General features: G+C 42.6%; 1 protein-coding gene across 1 annotated transcript in view; it reads left to right on the top strand.

The window, feature by feature from the left end:
- Nucleotides 1-21539, top strand: part of MKX (mohawk homeobox) — a 44886-nt gene that overhangs the window by 8050 nt on the left and 15297 nt on the right. The window contains exons 3-4 of the mRNA XM_054192271.1: nucleotides 1171-1324; nucleotides 2556-2891. Of these exons, the coding sequence (XP_054048246.1) occupies nucleotides 1171-1324; nucleotides 2556-2891 (490 nt within the window). The remainder of the gene's footprint in view (nucleotides 1-1170; nucleotides 1325-2555; nucleotides 2892-21539) is intronic.

The following is a 21539-nucleotide window of genomic DNA, read 5'->3' as shown; positions in this document are numbered from 1 at the left end:
ATGTGAGCAGGGCTATAGACTCTCCTGACATTCTTTACATTCTCCTTTGCAAGTAAAGCTACTCTGCCTCCTCCTTGTCAAAATACACTCATTCCTGCAAGGAGTAAACAGCATTTTTAAGACCCGATTTATCATTAAATAAATATTGTTAGAGTGTAGGTAGCTTGCCTCTGCTCTTGCTCGTAGTAAGGTTATGGTCAGGTCATTCTGTCAGTATCAGTATTTCCTATTTTATGTATTTTTAATGTGCAGTAGAATCAAGGCCAGCATTTTCTCAGGTACGCTTTCATGCAAAGACGCTGCAAGTACGTGCATCCCATTTGATGATTTGGTTAGAACTGCTGGCACAGAAGACTACACCATGCCCTTTTGCTCCTTTTGGACCTAAAGCAGTGGTCAAATCCTTGTGTTTGAGCCTGACTTTGTGGTGACCCTGTATGGTAGAGGGATACTACTGTGTATCTATTTTGCAATGTCATACTCTAGAAAACGCTCTGCAGCTGAGAAGGAAGACAAGGCAGTCTCTTGCTTAGCAGTCGCTGTGTGAGGAATCTGCATCCTCACGGCTTTTTAGGGTTTCCATAATAGAAAGGGTTCATAAAAGCTGCCGCTCTGTAGAGCAGATAGTTGATTTCCGCAGTGACTCAAAGCAGGTTATATTCTGTGTAAGACTTTTTTGGTACCCACTTGCTGTCAGGGTACTGATGAGGCACGAGGGAAAAATTGGGCTTTTATATAACCAAATCCAGAATGGGTTTTTCTGTTCAACAGCCTTATTGTAGCCTACGTAAATGTCAAAGGCAAATTACCGAACATTAGCTATTCTTTTTAATTTAGGATGTTAGTAACATATCAAAGGTTTGTATTGAAAGTTCAGGGCATTATCTCTAAAAAAAAAAAAAAGAAAGATGAATATCAAATGAGTATTTTGGGACACCTTCATTAAAACCTTGTTAATAATGAGGGTTTACTAACACTTGGGAAGGGTGGAAAGCCTGAACCCGCCTTCTAGTCTGAGGTTCCTGCTCTGCTTGGTGATAGTTTCATTGACTCCTGTTTGTGTTTCCCTTATTTGCCATTTTCTTAGGCATACATAAAGCTTATGAAAACTCTATGGGTTGTTTATTTGTGTTGTTTTCAAGAGAAACTAAAACATTCATTTGTATACAGGTATCAAACTGGTTTGCCAATGCAAGACGTCGCCTGAAGAATACTGTCAGGCAACCAGATCTTAGCTGGGCTTTACGAATAAAACTGTACAACAAATATGTTCAAGGAAATGCTGAACGACTCAGCGTGAGCAGCGATGACTCATGCTCTGAAGGTTTGTTGATGTTCTTTTGATCAATTTTAAACCGATTGAAAAAGGTTTAGAAAGTTATTGGATCCCCTAAGTTAGCTCTGATTTCTCACAAACTGCCCTCAGTGGATCCGCCTTTACTTTTTGTGAATTAGGTGCCATTTTTGGCTCCCGACTACTCTGCAGCCTTGCAAAGTGGGATTGTGTAGGTTAATCGGGGTGACAGTCTGCTCGCATGTTATGTGCCTGTTTCATATGGCATCATTATTAGAAAGTCAATTGTCCATTCATTAGATTCTACAAGCCTGTTGCTTTAATCTGCATTAAAGGAAAAAAATTGATTGCATTTGTTGGTTTAAGGAAATGAAAAATCTCTTGACTTTCATTGATGGAGGGGCTACCGCAATATCATATCGTTAACAAGAGAATCTGATTAACGAGAGAATCCGATTATATTCAGTGGGGCTTATTATATGGTAAACTGACTATTACTGTATTTATTTTATGTATTTTACCAGCAAACATTTTCCTTAAAAGGTGCACTGAAATTCTCTTTCTTATCCAAATGAAAAAAGGTAGGATTTTTAAAAATAGCACCCTATAGTTTTTAATAGAACATTTGTATTAATTATGTCTGTGGGTGCTTTTTTCACTCAGTTGTGACATGGAGATACACTGACAGGAACAAAGGCTGCAGAACATTGTCAGACATGTGTAGGTGAATCTTTAGAAGAATATGTTTCAATTTGTAATCAGTTTCCATTCTCTTTGTTCCAATTTCAGTTTGTACTCACATTTCTTTGGTTTGTACTTCCCTTTAAAAGATTGGTTGCAGGACAATGAAAAGAGTACAGCTTAAGCAAATACACTTAAATATGACATAGTACTCAGAAGAAGCAAATTTCAAGTTATGATAGCAAGAACTCAGCTTATTCACCCAGATTTTAAAGTGTTTTTCATTGACTTAGGGCACTTCTCAGTTTTTTTCTACCTGTCTTGTGTTGCTCATGAACAAATCAGACCCAGACACTGTTTTCTACAGTTAATTAACTTGGAATAGCTGGAACATCTGAGAACGCTGGGAACTACTGTGAGCAATGTGTGAACAGAAGAAAATGAAAATAATTTTCTAATGCTGAAGTCTAAAAGTCTTTTGTGTAGTTTTAGTTACAGCAATTTAAAACATGTAGAGAAAGCCTCTTGTTAAATATTAGGTATTTGATGCATTACTGTGTCTTTCCTCCTTTGTTTTCAGATGGAGAAAATCCTCCAAGAAACCATATGAATGAAGGGGGATATAACAAACCAGTTCATCACACTGTGATTAAAACTGAAAATTCAGTAATAAAAACAGGAGTGAGACCAGAAACAAGTGCCAGTGAGGATTACGTGTCACCCCCCAAATACAAAAGCAGCTTATTGAATCGTTACCTAAATGACTCATTGAGACATGTCATGGCTACTAATGCGGCTATGATGGAAAAAACAAGGCAAAGGAATCACTCTGGTTCATTTAGTTCCAATGAATTTGAGGAGGAATTGGTGTCTCCGTCATCGTCAGAGACAGAAGGCAATTTTGTCTACCGGACAGGTAAGGGATTCTTTCTGCATCATTTCTATCTAACACAGCTGGCTTTGGTGGATGGTGTCACCTGGAATGAGTGTCACCTGATGGTGCCTTTTATGAGACTGGGTAACTCCTGTCCATCCTCTCAGATGAGGGTGGATGACTCCTGTCCGTCCTCTCGTATGAGAGGGGGTCGCTCCTGTCCATCCCTTCATTCACTGGAGAAGTTCTATCAACAGTATTGAATTTAAATGCTGTTATTGACAACTAATGAAGCTGCTTTGCTTTTTGAACGGAGCTATGGGTCTGATTCTTGAAATGCCACTTATAGGCCAGTTTTGTCAGCACTAAGACAAGCCTAAAGAAGGATAAAATTCTTGGGCATTCTGTTGCAATAAGGGAGGACTAAAGGGCTGAAGTATTCCATGGCTCCATCTAGAAGAAAGAGGAGGGCTTTGAAATTTCAAGGTGGCTGTTTGTGCACTTACCTGAGCTATATGCCCCCCAATGGAGTGCACATGAACATCTTCCCCTGTTGTACAGCATTTGTTCTGTCTTCATAGAGCCTCCTCCAGTGCGTGGCCCTTTGGTGCTCATGCATCTCTTAGGAATAAGTGGATTAGTTTAGAGCAATTTCTGCATCACTCTCCAGGCGCAGCGCACTGAACTAAGGGGCCACAGACTCAGCCATTAAATATCTTGGCTTAATGTTTTTTTTTTTTGAAGGATTACATATAGTGTATTATTTTAATGTTATCAATAAAAATACAAAAGCATGATTTATATCATCCGCTGTGTTACCAGCCAGAAGGTGGCACGTGGGACTGCCTGGTTCGTGCCAGTAAATTGTTGTAAACCCGGGCAAGATCAGGACCTGCTCAGGTCCCTGTGGGGCAGGGATTGCTGGAAGGCTCCTCTGGTGAAGCTTGTTCTGTATTTCTTTGGGGATGTAAGGCAAAGGTGGTTGCTGTGCCCTCATCTTCGAAAAAAATGAAGTCTTGCATCCCAATCTCTGGAGGTCTCCCCCAGCGTCTCAGGTTTTCCACCCATTGCAGTGGCACTTCATGTTGTCCCAGTGCCTTTCTCATGGGTTATTCTGCCAGGGTCCGCCCTGCGGGCAGCATCGCTTTTTGGGATGGATGAAAATTGATGAAAAGTACTGGAGGACTTTGCACTAAAAGTAATACAGATTTAGATGTTGTACTTGGTTCCCCTTGGCTTTCCCGGCAGGCAGGTTTGGGTGCCCCTCGCCTTTGCATCCTCTCACGTTTGCAGCCTTCGCTCTCGCCTTCCTGGCCTGTTTCGTGTGATGGGGCCACAAGGGTTTCAGGAGGCTGTATGTTCTAGTGGGGGTAGGAGGACCTTGGTGCATGCAGGTTGTCAGGGGATGACCAAGGTGGGAGTGGGGACCCCGTAGATAAATGGGATCTCATGGGGAGCAAGAATAGCGCGTGCACAATGAGTAAGTTTCAAAATTAACTCTCTCTGTTCATTTAGCTGCCTTTTTCTTCAACATACCAAATGCATTTGGTCCGCATTATGGGCGTATCGTCTGCCAAGTTTTATTTTTAAGTGAAAAGTTACTCAAGAACAGATGCATCAGCTCAGATATGTAAACTTCTGCTTTTCTGTACTTTTATACCATAACTTAAAAATGGACACAATGACTTTTTAAAAATTGTAACAAATTTGCTACTGGATTAAGCTCTTCTTGCCAAGTTTAAAGTTGCACTGAAAAATATGGTCTTTAATGAGAAGGCTGAGACAGGCATGCTGTAACTGTGTGAGTTCACAAGCTGGGCTGGAATGACTAAAACCCAGTATATTTGTCCTTAAAGTTCATAATTGACATTCCTGGAACTCGTCTTGACATCGTAGTTAAGTCAGTTCTTAAGTATCTTTGTTAACATTTTGAAGTGCTATGGCCTTTGCTGAGACCAGCAGCTCTCAGGGTATAGTTTTATTCTTTTTACGTTTCCAAAGCAGAGAAGCAGTAGCAAGCTGATAGAAAGAAAAACATCATCTGCACACAACATATTATTTGGCATATCCTTCTTATATATGCATGCAGGTTCAGGAAAAAACAGGTAAAAATAGACTTTTTTCAGCTACAATATTACAGTCCCATTAATGATTTTCTGATGATGTTATAACATGCAGAAATTGAGCCCTTCATTAACAAAGCAGATATTTTTAAGTTATCATCCATTCATGAAATCTATTTACAAATACATGAAATTATCCAAATTATTTTTAGATAGGAAGAGATAAATAAGAATGTTTATTTTTTTATGTCTTTTCTCTGTAATTTAAATACCTGCGATGTCAGTTCTCGGTGCAGTCATGTAGCAAACCTGTATCTCTGTTCTCAAAAATAGCTGCAATCCATTTTGGTTAAGCAAAATACCAGGGTATGTCTGACTGCACCACTCATACCTTCCTGAAAGCAGCAAGTGTATTTTTAAGTGAGATATCACCACTTACAGAGTGCCCCGCTGCAATTTTTTTGTTATGTGAAACAGCTAATTTTTAACACAAAAGGGTTGAAGCAGAATTGTGAAGTCCCTACTAGATGTTTTAGTTCTTATGTAGACATTTCGAGTAGTATTTCAAAAAGCACAGAGTGAGAAACTGGTGGACATTTTAGTTTTGAGAAACATTTGGCAAGGTTGCTGTGCTCCTAAGAGCAGGCAGTCGTTGGTGTTGAAGCAAAATTCTTTATGGTGCTTCCCTGGAAAAGCAACTTTTTGTGAGTAGAAAGCTTACTCACTGCATCTGGTTCGTGTTCTGGGCCAGTTCCTGATTTCAGGTACATCCGTGTGTCACGAGCAGCTCCTCTCGCAGGGTGCCCAGGTCACTGTGGCCACGTGCGTCTCAACAGCCTGTGCCGAATTAACGGGGCAGGAACGCAGCGCCCAGTGACAAAAACAAGAAATTGCAGTTTAAAGTTTATAAGGAAAACGGGTTGTACAGTTTCCCATTTCGGTCATTAACATGCTTATAAACACGGGACCATATGCTGCTCTAGCTTCAGGCAACTGGGAAATCCCGTGTAAAGATCGAGGACAGGCTGTACAACCGACTGGCGGCCGTGCTTTGTCCCCCTGCACGAGTACTGCGAGCTCCTGGGGAGCAGCTTTAGTGCTGGGGTGGCAGCAGCAGACCCCGGTCCCGGGTCCCTCGTGGGTACGGTGCCCGCGCTGCTCCGTCCTGCTCCGGGAGCCGGGGAGCTGCTGCATGAGGCAGGACGGACGGACGGACGGCACGGGAAGGACGGAGCAGCCGGGAGAGCGTGCAACCCTACTCGGGTACGTCCCATGTGTGAGCGTTTCTGTCCTAAGACAATATGCTTATGTATATAACGGAACATACGCGAATGTGTTCGCTTAAGGCTGAAAATTTCAGTTCGGATGAATCCTAGTGCAGGTATAATACATAAATATATATAATTGGTCAAATATGTGTCTTAACCTTGGTCAAATATGTGTCTTAACCTGACCACGGAAAGGCTTGGTTCAGTGTTTTTGTTTAGTTAAAAGTCCATGTTGGAGAACAAGTTTTCATTAACTCCTTGGCATGCTGTCATTCACAGCAGGTTCTCTGTGTGACAGCAATAACTAAAACCAGACTTGCCTATCTGTATTTGTTGTACAAACACACGCAGAAACAACAGTCCGACTGCAATGAGCACTCCAGAAATCTACAAGGAAAAGATCCAATAACGTTTACAGTGAAGCTGGAAGTAAATCTAAAGCGGCAATGTCAGTCTTTGGTTTACGGATCACTAAAAAGCTGACTTTTTCTGTAATCACGCTGCAGTGCTCTGCGAGTACCCCATCGTCGATCACCTGCGGGAACAAAATGTTCTGCGTCGTTATAGCGCAAGGAAATGAAAAATCCCAACTTTCTGGGATATCGCTGTCTGGTGAGCCGCATTTGGTGAGCGAAAGCAAAAGTTAAAATGAGAGAAAGAGGGATGAAATGGCAGAACAGGGAGTTTTCTAACTCCTCTGTAGGCAGATTTTCATTGATTTCACTTTATATGTTACTTAGCACAGTAGAAAAGCCAGAACAAATAAAAATAGTGAGGAAACTAAAGACTTGCAGGCCTGGAAAGGAGGGTGGCTTTTAAAGAAACCCTCCTGAATGACTGGCTGATTTTTGAAGATGTTTGATCTCTATTTTTAGACATTTATACTCAGGAGTGTGCTCTGTTTCTGATGTTTTCATTACTACTGCCTTTTTCTTTCCTCTCGCCTTCCTTCCTTTCTTTCATTTGGATCCTGCAAAGTTTGTGATTTATAAAGCACGATCCTGGGTCGTTTATTGCAGTACGCTGAGCACCTCTGATGAGACCCTCAGCACGCCGCGGGATCAGGCCCACATTCATATAGAGCACTTAAATGTAAGGGTATAGCCATGCCCAGAAGTGCTATAGTGAGACACACGCGAGCTGCAGAACGGTGCTGTGATTTTGTGTGGTCCTTGCCAACTTTTCCTCACAATTCAACATTTTTAGAAATTAACATGTAATTTAAAAATGAGCTATAAAATTTAAAAGCATAATATGAACACAATGGAACCTGTTTTCAGAAACAGCTCGAGGGACCCGCAAAAACCGCTAGTACCAGCGACTTTTGCAAGTTTGATCTAAACGGTGCTGGAGACCTTGGGGATACTTTAAAATAAATGGTAACCTGGGAGAGCTGAAGGAGGTCCTTGTTGCAGATTCTAATGTCATCCAGAAGTGAAATGGAAAAGGGGGAATGTCAAGTACAGTATTAAATGCACACAGCAGCATAACTGCAATTGAAGGTTACACAGTTAAGATCATATTTCTGCAGGAATTTTATTATTACATGACCTGATTCGACAACACTGAAATAGCATGGAATTGAGAATTGAGGAGAGGATTGCGTTTAATTTGCTGTTCTGTTGTTTTTTCTAAAGAAAGATTAAAAGGAAACGGCTTTACTGCAGGGACAGCGTCAGGTTTAATATACCAGATGTGATAGCCCAAACTTGAGAATTTTAAAGATCCTGCCCGCTCCCTGCTACTTAAGTTGGTTATTCACTTTTTGCATTTCTTTCCATTTAAACAGCAAAAATCGAATAAGCTGGTTTTTAATTCCCTTTAGTTTCTCAGTATTTGATCTGTGCAGAGAACGGGTCAGGATTATTTCCACGTGAAAACAGTGCTTCATCAAAACTGATTCCTTTTTTTGTGGAAAGGGAGCAGTCTCAACCTCTCTGAGGTGGGGGAACGGAGGAGGAGAGCGCTGGGTGGGCTAGGAGCATCGACGGGGCTGGGGGCAGAGCACCCTCTCAAAATCCTGGGCACCCAGGGGCTGGCAGTGGACAGGGGAGAGCTTTGCCTGGAGCCAGCCCCACCGGGAGGGACGCGGCGTTCCTGGCAGTTTTAGCCTTTCTGAGCCATTTCTCTCCGCTCCCTGCTTTTAATGGTCAGTTTTGTGGGAAAAGAGAGTGCTTGTTTTCTCACAGGTGCTGGGTGCAAACACTGTGCATCCTTGTTTTATCTGTTTGTTTTCAGATGCAAATGGATGTGAATGTTTCGGGCGCTTTTTTTTTTGCCTTCTTTTTTAAACCAAAATAGTAAAGATTCTGGAGATTGGGCTATGTGCGAGTCAGATGTACTTGTTCATGGGTATAGCAGCATGTTCGTGGGTATAATTGCCACGGAGACCCCACGGAGCAGAGGAGGCGCGTGTGCACCTCTGCTGGTTTTGCTTCTGTTGATGTCATGGCAAATTTTCCACGTACTTCAGTAAAAACTAGCTTGAGCCAGTTGCTTGGCCGCAGAGGGTTTTATTCAAGTCAGCTTGCTTCAGGGCAGCACGTCTCGGGACTCCTGACAGCTTTATCATTGCAGAGAATGAGATGTTCTTGCATGAATGATTTGAAATGGAAAAGATGACAACATCTGACCAAAAAAATCAGAGAGACCAAAAAAAAATCAGGGGATCAGCCATGTTTCCATGGCCACAGGTTGCTGCTGCCCGTGCCGGTACAGCAGCCCGCCTCTGTTTCTCCGAGACCATTAAAATTTCCCCAATGCAAATATTTGCAGCAGCAGCCAAAAAAGCAGCAGACCCCTGCGCTTGCCCAAGACCTTTCTCAGACACAGCAGGAAAAATGTATGGTGCTGTCACTGATCGCTAACAACTATATATTTTAATACTCCTCTTCAGAGTTAGCCAATGCTCCAGGCCTCAGCAAGGGCTGTTCCCTGGCAAGCCTCGGGCCTCATTCATTTAGCGAAGGTGTGTGTTCAAAGAGAAAGAAATATTTATCCCCATTTTTCCCATTGTTCAAAATGTCTTCAGAATTATGCTTGGTCTTAAAAACCTGGGGCCAGCCCAAATGCGAATGTTTCAGGAAATTATGTGGATGGAAAAGCACATGGTCATAAATCAGACTGTTTTCCAGCTTTAGCTGTAGACTGCATGGCTAGTAATGAATATAATAGGGAAATTAGTAAGAAAATTAGCAGTTAATTTAAGGAGTATTTAAAGAGTGTGTGAAACTACAGCTTGGGAAAACTGATTTAGTGGAATGGATGTGATTCCTTCTCCCCTGCCACTGCCTGAGCAGGATTTTCCCCGCTAGCCAAATTTCTGTGCAGATCTCTTACTGCAGAAATGCTGGGCTTCCATGCTGCCTTGCAGCGCATCAGCTGGCCTGGCTTTTGCACCGATTCAGGGCATCCTCAGCCTTGCAAACACCAATGACCGCCGTGAGCGGTCATGTGCCTTGCAAAGGGGAGCACGACTCAAACGAGGGAGACAGAGCGGGGTTCAGGGGGAGATAACGAGATGAGATAAAGGGGGAATGCACCAGCTGGAGTGGAGCAGCAGGAAGCCCTGGGCGCTGCAGCCAGGGACGGAGCGGTGCAGCATCGGTCAGGGGATGTAGGCCAATGAACATGAAAAATATGGCACGATTTTAAACAGAAAAGAGAAGAAGAGCGCTTGCAAAGACAGAAACACAGAGATGTGTGCTGTCACCCCATCAGGAGTGGCTTTGAAATCACGCACTTAACTTTATATATCAGTGTTTGGAAAGTGCTTTTGAGTGCAAAGCCATGGCTGGAGGCAGATCACCCCAGTGCTGGGCTGCGAGCAAGGCTTGCTCAGGCTCTGACGCCAAAATGTGCCTGTTCTGCTCCTCAAGGCTCACGTGGGTCTCCAGCTGGCTCTGCCCCTGCACCAAGACATCTGCCCGTAGCACCTGCATGGAGAAGAAAGAGAAATTACGGGGACAAAAACCTTCCTTTTTGCCCAGTGAATTACTTTTACATATGAAATCTATCATCTCCTTCACGAGTAACCGCTGTCTTCAGTGGCATTTATTAGCACAGTAATCTCTGTGCAGTGCAGCAGTGTGCCCAGGAGGGGACGGGGTGCAGGAAAGTCGGGCGCAGGTGGGACAGGGTGGTGGCAGGAAGGGGGACGAGGGCTGGGCTTTTCATATTCTGGGGCAGTAAATTTAAAGGAATGGCGAGCCCATAAAAGTTTCACTTCTTTCTGGAAAAATATCTGAATTGAAACTTCATACCTGGCGTGGGGTTCCTGCGTGTCCCAGCCTCCTTCTGCTGCTGGGGAGAAATAACGCGACTTTGGGTAACATCCTTGTAGCGTGGACCGTCCCCCGCGCAGTGTTACAGTGCTGCTGTTCATGTTGCTGTAGTTAAGGCTGTATCTGTGTTTCCATTAGAACCCTTTTAATCTGCAAATTTATGACCCAGCTGTAAAAATTCAGTCCAGACTGAAACTTGGCATGGGCAGCGTTCGTTCTCCCATCTGTGGAAGGGATTTAAGCAGGTACATCCCAGTAATAACCCTCTGAGTTAGGCTTGTAAATTTGGAGCATGATGACTGCTGAATAAAACTGAGAGCTTCTCAGTAGTCCCGGAGTTTCAAATATTTTACACCCGTGGTGAGACTAGTGGAAAGCAGTTTGTTTGCATTCAGTCATATAGCTGTAAATAAAGAAAATGTTTTGGGTTTTTCTGTGTTTGCTTACATGCACAAGCATATGCCTTTTCCTTACCATGGCAGTATTTTGATGTGGGTGGCAAACACACGAAACTCTGCAGGGTCTTACTCCAAAGCAGGGTTTGATCACTCCCAGGTGTAGCATAAGAAATTGTATTCACGCTGGTGCAAACAGTAGAATTTATCTATTGATTGTAATAGAAAAAAAATCGGGAAATAAAAAGACCAGATTGTTTTCTTTTGAGTGGGATTTTTGATTGGATTCTTCTTAAAATATCTTCAAAACTGATTCAGCATTGAACTGCGAAATTAGCTTTATTCACCGTTACTTCCTCCCATTTTAATTTTCTTTTCTAAAAAGCTACACACCGACCGTCCCTTACCAGATAGACTAGTGATCTTATCTGATCCAGCAAATCCTATTTCCCTTTGCAGGTTTGTGGTTTTTGAAAGTCATTCTGTAACTTAAAAAAACTCCTTTATGTGTTTAACTGAAATTTTTTAGGTCATTTGTCCATAATGTGAATACCAGAAACATAATGATGAAAGCAGTTTAGCGAGACCAGACTTCTGATCTTCCATGTGTATTCACAGAGAAGCTTTTGGGAGGGTTTTGGCACAATTTGAGAAGTGGATTGAAGGGATCTCTACGTGGGCTAATGTTAAGCTGGGGATGACTTTATACCCGTCCACTCGGAAAACTTCTTGACTGTATTCGGAAAAGGCAGGGAACCTATGGGTATTGTTTGTGAATGAGAGTTTTGCCATCCTGATGGAGGAAGGGGAGCGCTCATAAAAACACCGGATCCAGAAAAACGTCCCTCATCTTCATCTGTAGAGTTAAATTTATAATTATCCAAAACCAGAAAAGCAGAGTTGGATTCAGTTTTATTTAATCCACTTCACCCCAAACTTAAAAATTCGGGTATGAGATACAAGGGGTAGACGTGGAAATTATCAGTGATCACTAAAGACCATTTGAGGTCTTTTATGCCGTATGGCATTAAATTGGCATCAGATAGCCACTTCAGATCTATTAAAGGAGAAATATGTCCTAACAGTCAAAGCACGCAGAAGGCTTGTATAATATAAGTGAGTTTTATGTGAGCTACAAAAAAAAAGGAGCAGAAGTTTAAAGCAGGAAAGTAAGTTGGAGAAGTAAACTGCATTGTAGAAAATCTGGAAAAAGTAAAAACAATTCAAACAGAAAGAGATCAGATAAACAGCTAGAGCTGGAACAGCTGAAAAGAAACACACAAAAATAGGTAAAGCAAAATTCCAATGAGCCATGAAATGTGTTTTCCTTAATTTTTCACAGTGGCCTTGAAACCTGATGTTGGAGACTCTATCTCAGTTCTTTCACTGATGGCCAGAAGTTGAGGTTAGGATGACCAGATCGTTTGGTATGGCACTGACATTTCAAGTTAACAGGGATTGCCAAGACTCTCAGTTATGACACTAAAATATACCGCTATTTCTAGGGCCAATTTTCAGTCCCTCCCTCATGCCTCCACATTGATTTAGGCAACAGATGCGTGAAAAGCAAAGCAACATTCAAAATAATCCCTTAGCTGAAGCTGGGGGAAGGCTGGCTAGTGGTCTGTAGCCAAAATTCCTTAAATGTTACAATGTTTTACATTTCTAAATGTAAAAACTTTCTTTCCAATGTGAGGTACCAGCCAAATGTCTTAGTTACGGTATCTCAGAGTAAAAACTGGCATGTGGCCTTGTGGTCATTTGTGGGTATTGACAGATTTACACCATCGAAGATCAAGTTAAATGTTGTCGGTTTCTCCATCTCCCCTTTACTTCGTCAGGCTTTTTTTTTTTTTTTTTCTCTCAGTTACTATTTGTCAACTTAAATCCAGTTTGCTGGAAAAATGAAGGCTCTTCACGACCTGGCTCTTCAGGAGTGAATTGCCTCAAATTCTTTCTGCTAGCCAAGGTATTTTGTAATGCATTGCAAAACAGCAGCAGGATTGCTCTGCTTGCACTAGATGTACTTTGTGGGCTAGACACTGTGGGCAGTTTTAATGAGATCTTGGTGTGCTGGAGAATTTGTCTTGCCCGTTGACTTCATGGAGACTTTCATCCCAGGTCCCTGCTCTAGTAATTGCTATTCCCACCCCAAGGAGTGGGTTCTGGCTTTGCCCCGTTATGGGCTAAGCCGTGGGGAGCCTGGACCAGCGGAGCTGGTATGCAAATTCCACGGTCTGCTCCTGGCTGTTTGTGACAGCTTTGCCCAGGAGAGGTGGTGGGTTGCCTGTTCCATGGACACGCTAAAATTCATGGTCCTGCCTTTCTCCCTCTCATGCTGTTTCGCTGGTGTCGCTGTTGGTTACTGCATCGCTAATTCATTTCCCCTGGATCCTCTTCAAATAGGGGCTTCCTCCAGAAGGCAACGGCCTCTGTTCCTTTATCAGGGAAAGCGCTGGGTGGCTGTAGCACTGTTTGCGCCAGCAGCGAAAGCAGTAAGAGCCCAGTATAACCTGTGAGACTAATGGCAGCTGGGGCAAGCTGATGGTGATGGGCGAAGCTGGGGCCCTTCCCTCTCCGCAATATTCCTAATTATTGAATCTCAGTAGTACTGGATGTTGAGAGACACTTTTTGGGGAGAACCCAAAAAAGCTGTCCTGCTCCAGCCAGCTCCAGAGACTGTAGTGGTGTTTGTAAACCATACAGTCTTTCATAGACACACACGTATATTTCCTCAGTGCTCGATTACGATGATGTCTGTGGTATTCAGGCCTGCTGCTTTTTGCTGTACTTGCTCCTCCAGCTGAGAGCAGTGCAGTAGTTCACCGTGGCAGTGAACTTTGCAAAGACAGAGGAAAAGAGGCTCCTGACTGTGTATTCCACAGATGATGAGATCTCTCCCTTTCAAATCCTGTACCGCACTGAGGTGCTTACTCCAGCTTGCCCCGCAAAGCCCAAAATCCATATTCATGAAGGTCAGCAGAGAAGACGGGGCTGACCTGCAGGTATTAATCCCTGTGATCCTTTGTTTTATGGAAAGGCTTTTTTTTTGCTGGCTAAACCGAAGTAAAGAAATGCTTGTTTAAACATTCTAAATTAATAAAAATGGCAGGCGTCTTTGTAAGCCTGTTTAACTTTTGGTACTGTCTCGCAGTATTTCTGATGCTGTTTGCATTCCTTGTCTAATGAGACTGTGAGTGGTAATAATTTCTCCTGGCTACAAGTGCACATAAGCATTAATTTGTGTTTGTTACATTTGCTGTGGATCTATATAGAGAAGACATCATTAATATTTCTTATTCCTCTCTACCTCATTCAAGTCCTAGGTTCATACCGCTGGTTCTCTGCCTTCTTATTTCAAAGGGGCCTAATAATTACATCTGATGTCCGTCTCAAAGTGCCTTTAGCTTCACCTGATAATCGATGGACAGGCACTCAGATGTTTTCAAACCAAGCCTTTGGAAGTGCTTTATGTTTGACAAAGCAGAAATCCAGTGTGCCAAGATCTGCTCTGGTTTTTGAGTGTTTTGGCCCCAAAGCACGCTACATGGTTTGACACACAATGTTCATGTATTTGCAAAACTTTCCAAACTTAATTTGGTGAACTCCAGCTGCTTTCAGTGGGATCTTTGCTCGCAGATCAAAGACTGTGACCCTCAGAGAATGTAAGTGCTCATATTTGGGTACTGCTTTTCCTTCATTCCTTGCACAAAATAGGAAAAATAAAGGCTGTGTTCAGCCCCATGGTACTGCTGCCCTTGCTGAGGTTTGAGGAGCTCTTGTCATCTCTCTGCGGGTGTCGTGGTTGCTCAGAGACACCCGTTCCCTGCCCAGAGCAGCAGCAACACCCACCCCGATGTGAGCCCACCAAACCCCTCTTCTACCTTATGGCCTTACCTTCTTTCTACCCCACCCCAACAGCATCCAGGCAGCAACTCCGTGTTCCCCCAGGACCAAAAATCCTTTAACGGGCAGTGTGGGACATGGCTCTGCTGGGGCAAACTCTACTTGAGTTGCTGGCCCCTGCCCACCCTTACCCATGGAGGGGCCGTGTACCACCACACACCACCTCCTGTGTACGAAAAACCATCCCGCAGCCCCGGCTGGGAATGGGAGGTCTCGGTAAAAAGCCAGGTCTGGGTGAGCTGGGCGAAGGGCAGCAGAGGAGGGTCGGAGCAAGGTGTGTCTGAAGGTGGTAGTGGGGAGAGGTGGGTTTGCACTGCCCCTCGGGCTTATCCGGTGACAGGGCTCACCTTCGTCCTTGGCGAGCTCTGCTCCATCCGAGGATTTTGCTCCCTTGGCCCCTGTGTATCTTTACAGCTGGATTATGGGTTTAGGAAAGTCAAATGCCCTGAGACCACAGATACAGGGTAACTGTTTATAGAGGAGAGGAGGAGGGCAAAAATCAACAAATTCCTGTGATATATTGTATGTCATCTGTACGTGACACTCCAAGACCTTCAAATGCTTAAACTAAAGACCTAAATATAATTTAGTTAGTAAAAATATACCTTAGTTATAATAAAATGATAATAGTGGAACTTGGCAACAGAGCAGCTAATAAATACTACGCTTTTGAAATGTGCCTGGGATCCAAGTACATACTCTTTTACTGTGTAGTTAAAGCATGTGGCAGGACATGCTAGACCAAGATTTTCTTTTTGTCTTTCCAGTGGAAAACTAAAGTTCTTTGTTTAAGTGAAGCCCGTTGGGAATTTTTCTTAAGTAAAACAAGGAGCTAAAGAATTCCATTCCCTTTTGCCAACTTTTTTCCTCCTTCAAGCCAAATTATCGATTAATGGGGCATTAAATATCAAATACTGCCTAGTTATATTCATACCCTTTTTTATTTAAGCTCCTTCAATGCTTTCTTATTGGTGCTTCAAACACAGCTGAATTAAAAGATGAGATACTTTATTGGGAAAAGACTACCCATTGTAAACCTTTTTTGCCTTATAATGGTCAGTAATCTGAAAGTCACTAAATTTGCATACTTAACCCTATTTCTGGTTTTTTGAAAGAAAAAAATATCCGTACTCCTTTAAGATCTTCTTCTTCCCGAGCTTCATTCTTTGCCTTCTTCATTAGCTGTCTCCATTTCGGTACCCTATCGTTTTGCCAGCAGAGCAGCCAAGTGAATGCTTGACCATATTTTTGTCTGGCTCTAGCGAAACCGTGATCTGACAATAGAATACTTTTCTCTGGGTTTTCCTTCTTTCCCCGGGGAACCATACTTCAAGGGCAACCTGCTTGTCCAGCATATGAACATGTGGAAAATCCACTGCTATGCACTAATGATTTTCAGATGGGCAATTGTTGCTGAAAATCATCCCAAGAGCAGCAGCTTCTCTATTGTAGCACCTAACCACTTTGGGATCGCATTGCTCGTAGCTGATCTGGAATAAACCCTTTGCATTTATGTGTAAGGTGGTGACATGTGCTGCATCACACATGTAGTAGCAAAATTCAGGGGGAAAGGAGGTAAAAGTTACAGTTGTGGTTCTTTTTTGGCCATTGCAACGCGCATCAAAATCTGACACTTATTTTAGCTTGAAAACATAAATGTAGGAAAAAGTCGAGCTATGCCAAAGATCCACGACAGCAAGGCAGAAGCACCCTAAATATTGTCCACAAATTAATCGCTTTCAAACTTTTGTTTTAAATATTTACAAGGAGACTTATCACATGCTGTGAGAGAGAAGAACGGGTTTTAAATTTTGAATAATTTCTATTACCGTTCTTCTCAGAACTGCATTCTTTTTAAACAACTTTCGCTTTTAATCTGTAATTAAAGCCAAAGTTTTCTTTAAATTTTAAAAGCTTGTCCTTGGACTAAAATAACATGGAACATTTTTAAACATTGATCCAAGCTGCTGTAGATACATTTTATTTCAACCACAGAGCCTGCAGTTGGATTCCTGGCTTTGCCAGATCGGCTACGACTTGGGAGTGTGGCAGTAATGACTCTGGAGTCCTGGATGCTGCGCTACCAGCGAGGAGGGTTGTTTTTCTGGAGTTGTTCCTCCCTTTGGGCCTTATTCATGAATGACTTAATCTCTGCGTATGATCAAATGTCGTGCAAGTTACTCTGCACAGAAAAAAATCAAGGAATGCTGCTCTTCCCCGCGTTCCTTACATGGAATTGCTGTGCCTGCCCAGCAAGCAGTTGGAGAGCGGTAAGGGTGGGAAGCGAGCAGCAGCAAAAACACACATAAAAAACCACCAGAAGCAATATAAAAAGAGGGAGACGAAGAAAACAGAGAAAACTCTGAAGGACTGGATGTGCAAGTTGGATTGGGCCGTGCGTAGACAGCTCTAGCTTGCCCAGGCAGCACCAGCTGGAGGGGGGAGCCGGGCTTTTGACTGGGGGGTGTTACAGGGGCAATACATTCACCGTGAAAAACAAAAGTGTTCCCCGGTATTTTCTCTGGAGCGTTGGCCATAAAGCTGATTTCTAGTGCATGTTTCTATTAGCTAGTTTTGTCTTGGAAAGCAAGCGTTTGCTGTTTTGATGGGCAGATCTCAAGAAGTTCAGGGAATCAATGCTTCTTAGTCTTTTTATCCTCTTGACCTAATTGCTTGTGTGGTGTTATTCTGTCCTTTCACAGGATGTTAAACCACTTCAATTGAAGCCAAGACAGAGATTTTCATTAGTTGTGATATTAATTACATGATGCATGCCATACAGGGAACTTTTCTTGTGATGTTTTGATATTTTCTTAGAGATCCAGCAGAATACGGGGGATGAAGCGGCACATGACTGTCTCCACAGTTTTACAGACCTCTTCCTAATTCTTTTAAGTTCCAGCAAAATTTTAGCTTATGTTAGGTGCTGTTCTCAGTTACAAGTGAAGAAAGGACTCATATTATCTGGGTTGTTTTTCTCATCACCAACACCCTGCGGCCTCTGCAAGAAATTCTGTCTGTCTCTCCGTGCCCTGGTGTGGGGACGGATTGCTATAGCAGGACTCCCACGCCAAACAGAGACTAGTGGCAAATGGGGAATAACTTGATTCAGGTGCTGAACTCCTCCAGCTGTCAATGGAAGCTACACTTGTTTGTCCAGGCCAGTGACTGGAATAGTCATTTACCTCTTTTTGAGACACTTTCCATCCCTTCAGTACCGACAATGGACTTAAAAGATGTACCTTGCCTTTCAGGCAGGTTATGGCTGGAGTAGCATTTTAGCTCTAGGAGGCAAAGGAGAGAACAAAGGATGGGGATAAGGGGAAAAGGAAAACTCACAGCCAGGAAATAAATAAATAAGTGCAGGTGGAAAAATAAAGGACAGAACCTTTAAAGACTGTAGAGAGAGGAGAGTGCTGAGAGAGGGCGAGGAAAGGGGAATGCAGAATTGAGGACAAGAACAAAAAAGAAGAGGAAAGGGGAGAACGATGGAGGGGAAGGAAGAGGAAAGAAGGATCAAAGGGATGAAGGTAAGAAGAGAAAATACTGGGGAAGCAGATACGATGGAAATACTGGTAGGAATCTGGAGTGTAACTGGGAGGGGCTCTAGAATAAATTAGGGAAGCATAGGAGATGTTAGCATTTTTGACAATTCAAAATGAGAAGTTTGACATTGTTCCCTTTCAAAGTGTTTGACAAACAAGAATAGATAAACATTCAAGATATATATTTTACCACTCTTCTTGGAAGGCACCTTTGAGTCTAATTACTATATCTTGGCTTTTTTTTTCCATGTTACACAGGCTAAGAGCAAATAAACTTCCAGAAAAGGGTATGACCTTGCTTAGAATACAAAGCAAATTAGTGCAAACTGTTGCTCACAACTCAGGGAAAAAACAGAACTTAGTCTGAGACTGGGGCACACTCTAGTTCTGGTGGCAGTGGTGGTGGGGTGTTTGTGTGTCTGTTTTGTGTGTGTGTGTGTGTGGTTATTAATTTCTGAGTTTCTTGGTGCATCCACAATCCCTGACTAAGCTGGACACAAAAGTATAGAAGAGGTTTCATACTTTGACTTAATCATACCCAACCCAGAGTTCGGCGAATCCCACCAAGACCTATTTTGAAAACTACCTAGTTTTCAGGCTGCTGTAAGATGGTTTGGCCAAATGTGGAGGCTTCTGTGACCCAGTGCTCCTGAAAGTTTGAACTTCTCCCAGGTCTGCCCCGTTCTGTACATTTTGCAGATCAGAGCTCCCATTTGAAAGTTCTTCAAGTCATCATCTGTAAGTTGCAGGCAGACAATCTTCTTAAGCTATTGCATAGTTGGCTGAGGACAATGTCTTTGTGCTCCTCTGAGGTGATCATCGGTCAGTAGCATAGAAAGGACATCACCTGGGATGGACCAATAGTCTGATCCTCAATGGCAAATCATGCATTCCTATATAGTTCATGACATATATGAACCTAAAATATGTCATGCCAGATCAGATTATACGTATAATTTTCAAGTTCAACAAAAGGTTTTGTTTCTTTTTCCCCCATCATTTTTTAAAGAAACAGAGTTTATCTGAATTAAAAACATGATTGGTGATGACGAGTGGGTGGTTCTGTTTACCCTGCCACATTATATAGTACCACTTTTACTCCTTGTTTGGATAGCAGTCACAAGACCCAGATATCAAGCTGTGAAAGTATTTTTCTTGCAGCAGCCTTTCTTTTTTTGGCAGGCAGTGGCTTTGGAGATGCCTCGCATTTTGTCATGTGATTGGACTGCTGATGAGGTTTCTGTGCTGCCTCATTTTCTTGGATTCCATCTGAATTAACTCTTCTTTGGGTCACTATTGTTAGCACACTTCTGAATGAGCGGGGTTTTGCATCATGGTGTAATGAGCTCCTAATACTTAGTCTCTGTAAGAAAACAGACCGTAAAGAAGGAATTTGCTGCATTTGTTCCACGTGACAGAAATCTGTTTTCTGTACCTCCAGCTGTCCACATCGAAAACACATTCCTTCTTCACAGTAATATTCCTTCCCGAAACAAGGGAAAATGAGGGGAAATTACTAGTATATAATCGTTCCATCTAAAAACATTCAGTTTAGTCTTGTAAACACATAAACTAGTTCTTTGTAAACAAATATCTTAATTTTCTTTAAACTGAATATTTAGATGTCAAAGATAGAGAAGCTGGATATGTCAAACACATATGGTTCCTATTGCATCAGCGGCTTTCTTAATTTTGGTATTCTAATTGAAAAGACATTTTTGAAATCATGCTAACTTTACAGAAACTAATCTGTCTGACCCTCTGCCTGGTCTAGGTTTGATTCTTCCATCTATCACCATACTCAGGAAACATTACTTAAAGGGGGGCTACAGGAAAGAAGGGGAGGGACTCTTTATCAGGAAACGTAGTGATAGGACAAGAGGTAACAGTTTTAAACAGAAAGAGGGTAGATTTAGATTAGATATTAGGAAGAAATTCTTTACTGTGAGGGTGGCGAGGCACTGGCACAGGTTGCCCAAAGAACTTGTGGATGCCCCATCCCTGGAAGTGTTCAAGGCCAGGCTGGATGGGGCTTTGAGCAGCCTGGTCTAGTGGGAGGTGTCCCTGCCCACAGCAGGGGATTGGAACTGGATGATTTTTAAGGTCCTTTCCAACCTAAACTGTTCTATGATTCTATGAACATCTTCCACTTCAAATGTACAGCAGTAGTTATATCCCTCATGGACTTTGAATTGCCCTGGATACTTCCCAGTGCTTGACGTGGAAGCACTTTTTGGGGTGGTTGATGTTGGGGAGCTGACAGGGGCTTCAAGGGACAGCATTAGGAACTGGGAAGGCATGGGAGTAGGGACTATAATTTATTCATAAGTTTTTACCTTATTCCTGAATAATTTATAACACAAAATGCCTTAGACTAAGTAATATCTTTAACTGGACAAAATTTCTATCCACATCAGAGAAATACCGCAGGTCTGCTTTAAAATATAAGCTATTTTGTAAGTGTTGTGAAACAACTACCCGCCTTGGATAAGGCAAAATTTCAGTTTGGCATCCAATATGTATTCATTTTTCGTTCTACAAGTAATAGGCAGAAAACTATTAAGTTTACGTCTGAAATAGGTACATTTGAAATAGAAAACACGTTTGTATTTCAGGCGCTGCCGTTAGGTTTTCTGCCAGCGTGGGCTTTAGCTGCAGGTGCATGCTCTGCAGCGAGCTGAGCAGTAGACGCCTGCTGGCAGGTTGCGATGGGGTGGGATGTCTTGTGCAGCTGAGGTAGAGCCCCCTCTCCAGCAGCACAGGTGCTGGGCTCTGACCTGCTGCAGCGAGTGCACCAGATGTGCCACTGGCTTTGGTCTTAATTATGTATAAATCCACCTTGTCCAAGCATACAGAATATTTAACAATAAATTGCCTTTTTTAATACACTAACGTGTACAATATAAAGTCCACAAAGGTCACACAGGTCAATTTATTTATTAAATGGAAATACTTGGGTCCAAAAAACATTATGAATCATTTTGGTGTTTTAACTTCAGGATGCAGAGTAAATTATTCCAAAAATAATGGTAGCCAAATGTCATTCCCTCCAAGCGTTTGTGTAATATCTATTTATCTGTGGGCAGATGACTGCTATGTATAATCAGAGGCAGACTTTTGTCAAATTGAGACTAAGTAAACACAGCTGAACACAAGCAAGTTGGACTACAACTTTTTTGAGTTTTGCCAGCACTGTTATGACCTTGAAAATCAGCGTTTCTTCAGAGCAA

The sequence above is a fragment of the Rissa tridactyla genome, chromosome 2 (assembly GCF_028500815.1).
Source record: "Rissa tridactyla isolate bRisTri1 chromosome 2, bRisTri1.patW.cur.20221130, whole genome shotgun sequence".
Taxonomy (NCBI): domain Eukaryota; kingdom Metazoa; phylum Chordata; class Aves; order Charadriiformes; family Laridae; genus Rissa; species Rissa tridactyla.
Note: the sequence above shows the minus strand (reverse complement) of the source record. Positions and strands in the feature narration are given on the sequence as shown.